Source organism: Erinaceus europaeus, chromosome 12 (genome assembly GCF_950295315.1).
Source record: "Erinaceus europaeus chromosome 12, mEriEur2.1, whole genome shotgun sequence".
Lineage (NCBI taxonomy): Eukaryota > Metazoa > Chordata > Mammalia > Eulipotyphla > Erinaceidae > Erinaceus > Erinaceus europaeus.
Window position 1 is genome coordinate 26,820,032 of NC_080173.1, and position 11,971 is coordinate 26,832,002.

An 11,971-nucleotide genomic window follows, 5' to 3' on the forward strand; every position below is an offset into this window, starting at 1 on the left:
TACTGTAAACCATAAATTCCCCCAATAAAAAATTGTACAACATAGTTAGTCTCTTAGTTTAAAAAAAAAGAAGAAGAAGAAAAATGAATGTAGAAAATAAATGTAGACCACCCACTTATGTCTATTCTTCCTGGGGGAGTCTCTGTGATGAAGTAGGGCTCAATGAGATCCCACTACATCCCACCTTTTGGCAAATGAGGACATTTCCTGAAATATAACAGGGAAATAGACATTTGTTCTACCTTTGAAATGATATTTATACATCTTTTGAAGTGTGACCAAGACACAGCTCACACAACTTCAAAGTTTCAGATGTTTCTTCTCTGAATATGAAGCAATAACTTCACCACCTTGTATTACAGCCTGGAACTATGTAGTTTGTGGGTGTTTCAAAATCATGGGCACTGGAATGAAAGTAAAATGCTCATAATGGATGGCTTTGTCTCAGGACCCAGGCAACTCTAGCAGAGCGACTAACGTTTCTTTATTGCTTGGTTCTTCCACAACTAAGATTTCTCCACTTTTAGGGAAAGAAGGAATCAAGTCAGAGTCAAAAGGTCACAACTTATAGCCAACCAGTTTGATCAAAAGCACTTAACAGGTTGTGACAAGGAATAGCTGATACAGTAAAATCCTTAGAGACAATGTATCATAAGCCTTTGAATTTAGCCTGCAGGGGTCTTTCTTTGCTTTTGGTCTCTTTTGATAAAGCAAATTATTTGTATCTAAGCTTTTTTCATCTACCAAATGCAGATAATGTAGGTTCTATATCATAAGTGTTTTTAAATAAGGATTACGTAAATTATGTTTATCTAGTGCACATTTAAAATAGTAACCTGCCTTAGTGCCATATAAATTGTTATGGTGGTTGTTATAATCATTACAGGAAAAATAGTTGACATGATGTTGGCCACATAAAACTTAAATGTTAAGTACTATTTATATTTCACTTTATATTTTTCAATGAGACGTATTACAATTTGGATTAAATGAGATATTGAAATCCTCTGCTTTTTGAAAGTTTGAGTTGATGTCACTTCACCTTCTTAAAAGACCACCATTGGTACCTTTTTTTTTTTTTGCTAGTCTAAAGAAATCAAAAGAGGAGGCCAGGTGCTATTGTTAATATCCTGATTTTTCCATATTTAGACAGAAAAGAAAAACATGTAAGCGAACTCTGTATCTGCACAGCTAGGAAGTGGTGCGGCTAGATGCCACCCATACCGGGGCCTCCTGTAATGCCATTGAAGGGAGTTGACCTAGACCTTTGCCCCGGGGAACTCATGTTTCCAGGCTCAGTTCCCTAATGCCTATATTTCCTGGCTCTGTTCTTGCTCAGGTGTTCTTGAAGAGTGACCGTGTGGCCCGTATGGTGCAGAGTGGGGGCTGCTCTGCCAATGACTCAAGGGAGGTCTTTAAGAAGCACATTGAAAAGAGGGTGCGAAGCCTACCAGAGATCGATGGCCTCAGCAAGGAGACAGTGCTGAGCTCCTGGATGGCCAAATTTGATGCCATTTACCGTGGAGAAGAGGACCCCAGGAAGCAGCAGGCCCGGATGACGGCCAGCGCGGCATCTGAGCTGATTCTGAGCAAAGAACAACTCTACGAGATGTTCCAAAACATTCTTGGAATCAAGAAGTTTGAACATCAGCTCCTGTACAATGCCTGCCAGGTAAATTACCTCTCACATGGGCAAAGAGCTACTTAATGACTCCTGTGACTCCTAGGCACTGTTGTTTTCATGGGCTGCTTCTTGACCCAGGGGTGGGGAGGGGGGTGTCACTGAAAAAAAAAACTGCTTTGGCCAAGAGATAGCTCACCGGGTAGAGCACACACATCTCAGCACACATTAGGACCAAGGTTTCAGCTCTTGGTTACCGCCCACATGGGAGGACCTGTATGAGGGAAGCTGCACTATTTTCTCCTTTACTCTCACTTTCTATCTGGAAAAGGGAAAATAATACAGAGTACACTGGGTCGAGTAGAATTATACTGGTGTAAAAACAACAACAACAACAAAAAAGCTCTGGTTGTAAATTACATTTTATTATTTTATTTTTTAAACATTTTATTTATTTGATAGAATCAGAGAGATATTGAGAGAAGGGGAGACAGAGAAGGGGAGAGAAAGAGAAGTAGATGCAGCACTGCTTCATTGCTTATGAAGCTTCCCTTTGCAGGTGGGGACTAGGGGCTTGAACCTAGGTCCTTGTGCATTGTAACATGTGCACTCAACCCGGTGTACTACCACCCAGCCCCACAAATTGCATTTTACAACCATATTGGTAAAATATGAATAATCCTAGTCTGGAATGTACTTGTTTTTTTTCCCTCTGATTTGAAAAGAAATTGAAACATTTTGTGAGCACCTATAGGCTTCCTGGGGATAAGAATCTGTGCTTACTGTGTCTGTATATAAGTTGATCCTGTAGACATGGCTCTCATATATCAGTAGTGATAGAAATGCTAAATAATTACGTTTTTCGAAGATAGGTTTTTTTTTTTTTTTGGTAAAACATTTAAATCACTATTAAAATATTACTGAAAATAAAATAAATGAGGGTGTTCACTAGTTACAGGGGCAGGTACTTCACTTGGCGAAACAACTGAACCTAGATCTGAGTCATCAAAAATATATTTCAAGTAGAAAATTTCCAGAGGACTGACTATATCATGAAATATCATCATGAGTTTCTGAGTGAATCTGAAAGAAACAGTGGAAGCTCTGCTTGGGTGACCCCAAAATGATCCTATATTTTCTCTAAGTTAGAGGTTTATAGGTATGAGGTACTGTAGAATGTTTAACCTTCCTTTTACATTGATTCATTTAGAAATGTTTGTGAATTAGTGCCTGCTAAGAAAAAATTGCTAAGTATCAGTTGGGAGCATTTTTTCAATGCATGGTCCAAGCCCTCCCCCAACCCTACCTCCCACTCAAGAGATTCTGATGCTACCTTCTCAGAGCAGTGACCAGGAATTTATATGATAAACAAGCCCCAGTTCCAATGATTTTGCTCCATTTTCTCCTAAGAACCATTAGAGCTACTCTAAACTGTGCCCTAGTTTTTTAGTAGGCCAACAATTCTTCCTGTAAGACAAGTTAAATGAAAACACTACAGCTTATTGGCAAGGAGTTGTTTCTTGAGAGCTGTTGGAATAGCTCACTTCGATAATGTGCTGCTTTGTGAGGTTTATAACCCAAGTTTAAGCCCAGCTTCCACAACATTGAAGACAGCTTTGGTGCTGTGGTCTCTTTTCTTTTTTTCATCTCTTTGCCTCTTTGTCTCTATCTATTAATTAAGAGTGAAATAACAATAATAATTGTTCCTTGCTCCAGATTAGAAAGATGTAGGTAAAACTTAGCTAGATAAAATACTAGCTTGGTGGCCTTGACAATTTATTTAACCTCCTCCACAAATGACCTTGAGGTGAAGAAAGTGTTGTAAAAATTTAATGGGTATAAAATTCAGAGACAGTACGGGGTGCTTTATAAATGATTAACTAAAATGTATCACATTCTTCTAGAAGGCCTAAAAATAAATAGTTTATCAGAATAGTACCATAAATGCTTAATATGAGTGTTACAGGATTTTTGAGACTATTTCCTTTCTATCTTTATGGCTTCCCCCTAGTTCAAATTGTTAGTATCTCTTCCAGAATGACTACAATGTCTACCCAGCTGGTAACACCACCTCAATCCCCCAACTTCTTGCTTATCCTCATACGGATGAGATGATCTTCATGAGACTGAAAATGGATTGTATCATTCCTCTGGTCTTAGAATTAATGATCCAATTAATAATTAAGGTTTGGGCCAGCACATAAGCCAGCACTTTCATAGCTCTTTCATAGACCTTATTTCTGCTTTCCAACACATCTGGTAGGCTTCAGGTCTTTGTATTTGCTCTTCCCTCAACTGCACATATTCTTTGACAAGACCTTTACGTGACTGGCACAGCTTAAATGTCACCTTCTCTATAAGGTTTTCCTAACCCCCACTCTAACAAAGCTCTCCCTTGTTTCACCCCCTCACCAAGATTCTCATTGCCCTACCCAGCCCCTATTCCATTTTCATTATTGCCTTACCACAGATTTTCATTTCTAAATCTTCTGCTTTACCTGGTTTTATCTGTCTCAGTATCTCCACCCATCTCCACATGGGAGTAGAGGGCCATCTTTGCCTTCTGTGCCATTTCCCAGAGCACATGGCTACATCATCTTATCCTACACATTTTCTCTTCTTGCTCAAACGTCAGTATCATTAGAATAAAGTCATTGCTATACTACTACAGATCTCAGATTTAGGATTGTTTTTATTTTCAAAATTTGTTGATTTATTTGATAGGACAGAAAGAAATTGAGAGGTAAGGAAAGCTAGAGAAAGAGAGACACCTGAAGTGGGGCTGGGAGCTTGGACCCTGGTCCTTGTGCATGGTGCCACGTGAGCTCACCTGGTTGCATCACTCCCTGGGTTAAGTGGTAGGATCAGACTTTATTGTTTTCCTCTAAAAAGAATTAATTTAACTCACATTTTCTGTACCTACTCTAGGAATTAGAAAAAAATACAATATGAAATGTTCCAGAAATAATGCTTGTCTGCTTCGTTAAAAGAAAATTATAAGATAGGTAGATGAAAGAATTTCTTTGAACAAGGTATGTAAGGCATTTGGTATTATTACTCTGTATTCTTGCCTAGTTGGGTTATTGTTTCAGGAGATCACCCAAGTATACATTGAAACAAAAAGTATAAGTAGGTAACTCAAAAAAATTCTGATTATATAAGCATTTTTAAAAATATTGTTTTACTGAGGAAATGTTGATTTACATGGTTATTGTCACAAGGGTATAGTTCCACATCACCCCAAGGTGCATGTCAGCACACCTCACCCTCCAACCAACCATTGTCCTCCTCCACCACAGGGCACTGGATTTTAAAAGTTACTGTCTCTGCTCATCAGTGTTATGTTGGAAAACAGCAAAATATTTTTAAAAGAAACATTTGAGGTGGCTCATCTAGTCAAGCATACACTTTGCCATGTACAAAGACTCTGGTCTTCACCTGCAGGAGGACAACTTTGCAAGTGGTACAACAGTGCTGCAGTTTTTCCCTTCTTTCTCTTTCTTCCTTTCTTTCTTTTTTTCTCTGATCCTCTATAAAAATGATCACTAGGAATGGTTGAATAGTGCAAGCACCAGGTTACAGCTATAACCATGCTGGCAAAAAAAAAAAAAAATTGGATAGTGCTGATAATAATAATGGATCACATACTATAGAATCAGGTGTTCTTGGAGTTTATTATTTAAATACTATGTTGTTATAGCTTTTCCACTTAGTCTGTTAATTTACAGCAATGTATCTTTTGCTAGGCAAACTTTGACCTAGCTTTTCTATTTCTCAGAATTTGCTATAAATAAATACCCAGAAATGTATACAAGACTGTTTACTTTGATACATTTATTATAGTACTTTCACATGGTAGTGAATAAATGGAAGCAATCTTAATTCCCCAAGAATAGATTAATTATTACATTTTGATTTATTAGTGTGAGATAAAAACTGTCATTGAAGAAGAAATCTTACCACATTAAAAATATTTATTAGGTGGTCCGGGAGGTGGCGCAGTGATAAAGTTTTGGACTCTCAAGCATGAGGTCCCGAGTTCGATCCCCGGCAGCAAATGTGCCAGGGTGATGTCTGGTTCTTTCTCTCTGCTCCTGTCTTTCTCATAAATAAATAAAATCTTTAAAAAAATATTTATTAGGTACTTCTAAGTAGAAAATCAGAGAATAAAGGCATAATATCACTTTTAGTAATAAAGTAATGGATGGGAAGATGCCAAAATGTTAGCCATGGGGAAGTTGTAGCATGATTTCTGGGGCCACTATCCAAAGCTTCCTGTGGTATCTTTTTATAAGTTTCTTTCACTATATAGTTTTCATTTCAAATGAGAAATTACATTTATCAAAAAGAGATTGTCTCAGTTATTTATTCAGTTGTCTGTTGTAACATGTGCACTATGGAGACACTTGCTAGAACTGTGTCTATTTGAAGGAAGCAGTTCTAGCAAGTGTCTCCATAGTGCACATGGAATTTTTTAGAACTCTGTTATCTTTATTTGAGAATACTTGATTCCATCTGATGGAAGAATTTGTTGATACTCAATATAGTAATCGGTATAACATATTATGAAGTCAGTATTGTTTTTAATTCCCTAGACTGAATATGAGATAGTCAGTTATGCAACTCTTTTGTCTTACGGTCTTCTCAGTCATAATTAAATCAATAAAAAAAGGGAAGAAATGTAGGATAACTTCTTGAAGAATGGTTTGCCATTAGGGAAATGAGCCTAAGACAAGTCTGCTTTCCATCTCCATAAAATGCAAAGCTATTAATAATGATGGTGTTGATGTTAGTGTGCTATTTGGAAGAGCCACTTCTCAACTTTATCTTTGGTGGACTCCAAATCTGGAGCTGAGCTGATGTACTACACCACAGGTCTGCTACTTCCTTACCCCTCTAAGTAATTTATAACCATTTACTGCCTCCTTCTTAAGGGAGTGAAACATTTGCCCTTGAAAAACAACTGAAGTAGGGGGCTGGACAGTGGTGCAGCCAGTTAAGTGCAGATAGTACTAGGCACAAGGACCTATTTAAGGATACATGTACGAGCCCTGGTTTCCCACCTGCAGGGGGAAGGCTTCACAAGCTGCAAAGCAAGTCTGCAGGTGTCTATCTTTCTTTCTCCCTTCCTATCTCCCCCTCCTCTCTCAATTTCTGTCTGCCCTGTGCAATAAATCAAATGAAATGGAAAAAATAACCCTGAGAGCAGTGGATTCATAGTGCTGGCACCAAGCCCCAGTGATTATCGTGGAGGCAAAAAAGAAAAAAAAATTGAGTTATACTAAGTTTACAGTCTATACTACATACACTTTATCATAATCATCAATATTTGTCACCAAGGTTATTGCTGGGGTATGGTGCCTGCATGACAATCCACTGCTTCTAGTGAATATATGTATTGATGAGAGGAAGAGGTGGAGAGGGAGAGAGACACTTGTACTTTCACCATTCATGAATATCCACCCTATAGGTAGAGAGTGGGGGTTTGAACTCAATTCCTTGTATAGGGTAATGTGTATAATGTATTGAGTTCACTGCTTGCCCCTCTCTATATATTTTTAATGCAAATACACTCCTTTTAAGGAAGCAGTCTAGCTAATTTCCGAGAGGCAGTGAGTGAGCATGGACAGGGAACCTAGTTGTTTTCCCATGTTTTGATTCTGCTCTCTGAGAATGACATTTCTGGTTTGATCTCACTTGGAGCTTTCATAAACTAGTAGTTTGAATTTAACCTTCTCAGCCATCATTTGTGTCTAGTTGACCATAAGGATCATGTGAACACTTCAAACAGTAGGAGATGACAGTAGTATCCTCTTATCTTTTCTGAATTTTTATATTTTTCACATAATCTGGAAGACTTAACTAGAGACACTTAGGTTAGAAATTTCCCACTCTATAAACACCTTTGCATTTTTCATCATTTTATTCCTCAACATTTATCAAACTACTAATTTTCTTAACATTTCATCTCCCTTTCTCCAAATATCATCAATGTGGCCTTTGATGATGGGCTATTTTATTATGGTGCTCTTTCTTGGACTTGATTAGCACTTGGCAGCTTTTCAGATAGTTTATTAGACTGAAGAGAAACCTCAAATTATCAGGCTTTCAACTGTGACCCAAGTTACTGGATTGTTTCCACATCTCATTACAGAGTCTTTAATCTTCATGTGAGTACATAGCTTTTCCTAATCCAGAAATTTCCAGTAGATCTATTGGTTAGTAATGTGTTACTTGGATTAGGTTCATTTTTTATATCATTTTTCTTGATTCTCTGACACCAGTATATTTCTTTGAAAATACTTTTCTTTCAATAAATATGTACTGAATAAATGTTTTTAAAAATCTGAGGGAGGTGATGATGGCAATCTAATATTAAACACTTGTGTTTAGCAACATACTTTCATCTATTCACTGATTCATTCCTTCTTCCACTCAGTGGATGATTTAAGCACCTATTGTTCATTAGGTACCATGTGTTAGATGCTGGGCAGAAAGGTTGAATTGTCTTACTCAATCTGGCTCCTGATCATCTTCTGCCATACTCATTGAAACATACCTCCCAGTGATTTTGGAGTTTTAGTCCTACTTTAAGTAGGTATTTGTTTTCATTGTAAATGTGTAATAAATTACCACAAACTTCATGGCTAACACCCACTTATTATCTGACAGTTTTTGTGTGGCAGACACCCAGGCAAACCTAACTGGCCGAGTTCTCTGTTCAGCCACTCAGAAGACTATAATTAAAGTTCTTACTAAACTCATAAAGGAAAGGGGATGCTTCCAATCTTTCTCTTACTTGTAGAACTCATAGCTTTGCAACTGTAGAATGCTTTACATTCTTTAAAGTCAGTAACAGAAAGCAAAGTCCCAGTATTCAAGCATCAGATATCTAGACCCACTTAAAAAATGTAATTAAGGGGACAGTGATATAATTCACTTGGATAGTGCACTGCTTTGCTACATGCTCAACCCAGGTTCAAGCCTGACCTCCATGGCACGGAAGGAAACTTCAGTGCTGTGGTCTCTTTCACTCCCTTTTTCTGCCTCTGCATCTCTGACTGACTCTCTCTCTCTCCATATATATATATATATGCATATATATGTGTATGTATGTGTATGTATATATATATTTAGTCCCACCTAGTTAATGTAAAGTGAACCAGTGAGATAAAGAGATTTGATTGCATCTAAAAAAATCTCATCTTTTCATACTTACTATACACTGATTACAGTTGACAAGTTTTATCCACACTCAAGGGAAAAGAGGCAGTATATAATAGGATTACTCACTGGGAGTAGTCCTAGGCTTTTTGCCACAAGTCTTCTCACCCCAGTATTCTTTATTTGCCTGATTCCTTCAAATACCTCATTTTATATGGTGCCATGGAATGAATTCAGGCCCTCTTGTGTGCTTGAGACTCTTGAACATTCTTCTTGACCCAATGTGACTCTAAACTTCTAGAGAATTAGTGATACAGAGACAGCAAAGTACTATTCTACCATCCTTGAAGTTCCCTTAGTGCTGTCTGTGGTGCACTCATATGATGCTAGAGATCAAACCCAAAGTCTCATGCATAGTAAACCATGCATTTAACCTATGGAGCCACCTCAGTATCAATTTCAATTTGAATATAACTTTTTTTTGCCTCCAGGGTTATCACTAGGGCTCGGTGCCCACACAGAAATTCACACTCTCAGCAACCATTTCCCACCTCCCCCACTCATTTTTTTCTTTACTTAATAGGGCAGAGATAAATTGAGAGGAAAATGGATAGAGACTGAAAGAGAATGACAGACATCTGCAGCACTTGCTCTACTGTTCATAAACTTCCCCACTGCATGTGGAGGACAGGGGACTTGAACCTGGTGTGCACTCATGTAGTGTTTCATCACCTGACCCCTCAATATAACCTTTTAAAAGATGACCTTTCTCATTATTGTGCCTAAAATGTGCTTCTTGGCTTTTTTTAATTTCTTTTTGTTTATTACTATTGTAAAACTGCATACAGTATGAAGTTGTCATTTAAAAGCAAGTAATATGTCTCTTGCATTCACTACTAGGTTACCAACACTGAGCACAATGCTTGGCACAAAATCTTTGTTAAAAATATTGACAAAACCTATATATTATGAGGCCAAGGCATTTATGACCTTATGGAATTTAAATATATACATTTCACAAAGGTGTTGCTTAGTTATGTTGTCCTATTAGAAATATAGTAATGTAGCAGGCAAATCACTCTGAAACCTGAATCCACCTGCTAATACTACTGGTTATTTTTAGTGTGAATATCACATGGGATTCAGTTTTTCTCCACATATACTTTTTCTCTGGCTACACTGAAATTATCTCTCCCATCAGAGTATTTAAGTAAGGCATACAGTAATTAAATATTGTTTTCCAAAGCCACACACCATCTCTACCAATCATTAGATAGTAGATGGATTGCTGGCTTCAAATATCTTTGCTTGCCAGATGTACTTTAATTTCAGTATTCTTAGGATGTGGAAAGAGATCAATTTGCTTATATTTCATGAACATGTTCTGTCTGTAAGTTGGGACAAAATTAGAGGGCATTAAGGATGTGTAGGGCACAGGGCCAGGTAACAATATTTAATTTCCCAGAGCAACAATTTTCTGATAACCCCACCATGATCTTTCTTACTTCTTTATGAGTTATTCCTAGAGCACATGGTCAGAAATTTCTGTCTGACTTTACTTGCTGGTATTGAAAAACTAGCTGCAATGGAATGTTGAAAGATGTAGATACCCTGCATCTGAGGAAAAATGGAATTGGGTATTTACTATACAGCTTTCAAAACTTCTGTAGACATTTTAGTAATATCCTCCCTTTGCTGCCAAAACAGTCATAAATATGCTCTTCTGTTCAAAGTTTTTTCATACGCATTGAACCAAAAAGTTGCAATCAGAGGTGTTAAAAAGGTGTACTTGCAAAAAAAAAAGACATACAGAAATAGCATTTTCTACTTTTACCACATTTCCCCCAAGTGTTGTAAGCTATTATAAATCATGTAGCACAGCTTGCAAATAGACATATTTTACAAGTTTTCTGACAGAGTTCAACAACCCAGACTCCCCATGGTGATGGTTTGAATTTACCTTCTTCCAGCATGCAGTCTTCTTCCAGCATGCAGTCTTCTCCCACCTTCGATGATTAAGATACACAATCAGCTGAACGTTAGGTACTGGAATGTAGTATACTAATTAAATTTGGTTTTAAATCTTTTTTGTTTGTTTCAACTCTTTCAGAAAATATACATGATGTCTCCTGGTTTTCATTACTGTACATCAGTCTTTCTTTTTTTTTTTTAAATTTTTTATTTAAGAAAGGATTAATGAACAAAAACATAAGGTAGGAGGGGTACAACTCCACACAATTCCCACCACCCAATCCCCATAACCCACCCCCTCCCATGATAGCTTTCCCATTCTCTAGCCCTCTGGGAGCATGGACCCAGGGTCATTGAGGGTTGCAGAAGGTAGAAGGTCTGGCTTCTGTAATTGCTTCCCCGCTGAACATGGGCGTTGACTGGTCGGTCCATACTCCCAGTCTGCCTCTCTCTTTCCCTAGTAAGGTGTGTCTCTGGGGAACATCAGTCTTTCTTAGTGGACTTTACCAGAGGAAGACTCATTGAGATCAATTCTTTGACCTCAGATTTGAACATTAATAAAGCCTACTATCTGTGAAGCATTAATATGTGTCAGGGACTAAGCCTAGTACTTTACGTATGTTGTCATATTTAATCCTCACAGTAAACCTGTAAGAGACGCTAGACAATTTTACCCACATTTTAGTAGTTAGCTCTTCCAAGCTGAGATAGTTACCAGCAAAATCAGAATTTGAATTCATGGTTTTGTGACTTCCAAATAAGCTCTTTAATTCAAGTGTTTAAAAATAGTGGTAGTGATTTTTCATTAATACAGAAAATTTGTGAATATGAAGTTCATTGATCATTCCTGATCATTATTTGTTTTAGATTTTGTGAGTCTCCTTTTTATAATATAGCATGTTATTTTTCTAAATAACATACATAGGAGGAAAAAGAAATGTCAATTAAGGATTATTTCTGTGTTGTGTCTAATTATAATTTTAATAATTATGTAAGTGGAGACCAGTTAGGCTTATGTTTACTTTACTCATATCAGTTTGACAGTGTCAGTAGTGTTTTATGTTGATTTTTGTGTGTGTGTTGGTTTTTTATAATGAAAATTAAGTATTCAGCAGATGGTCAAGGGTAGGGAAAGCTCATCTTTTTTATCCTGTCCTTGTTGTGTACAATAAAGTTGATAGGGAGACTTGAAAAAATGATTCCTTCATGTTTCAG

The 11,971-nt window shown here is 37.3% G+C and overlaps 1 protein-coding gene across 13 annotated transcripts in view; it reads left to right on the plus strand.

The window, feature by feature from the left end:
- Nucleotides 1-11,971, plus strand: part of CADPS (calcium dependent secretion activator) — a 571,423-nt gene that overhangs the window by 121,839 nt on the left and 437,613 nt on the right. For all 13 annotated transcript variants that reach the window (XM_060202988.1, XM_060202982.1, XM_060202989.1 and 10 more), the window contains exon 3: nucleotides 1,340-1,672. In XM_060202988.1, coding sequence (XP_060058971.1) covers nucleotides 1,340-1,672 — 333 coding nt within the window. The remainder of the gene's footprint in view (nucleotides 1-1,339; nucleotides 1,673-11,971) is intronic.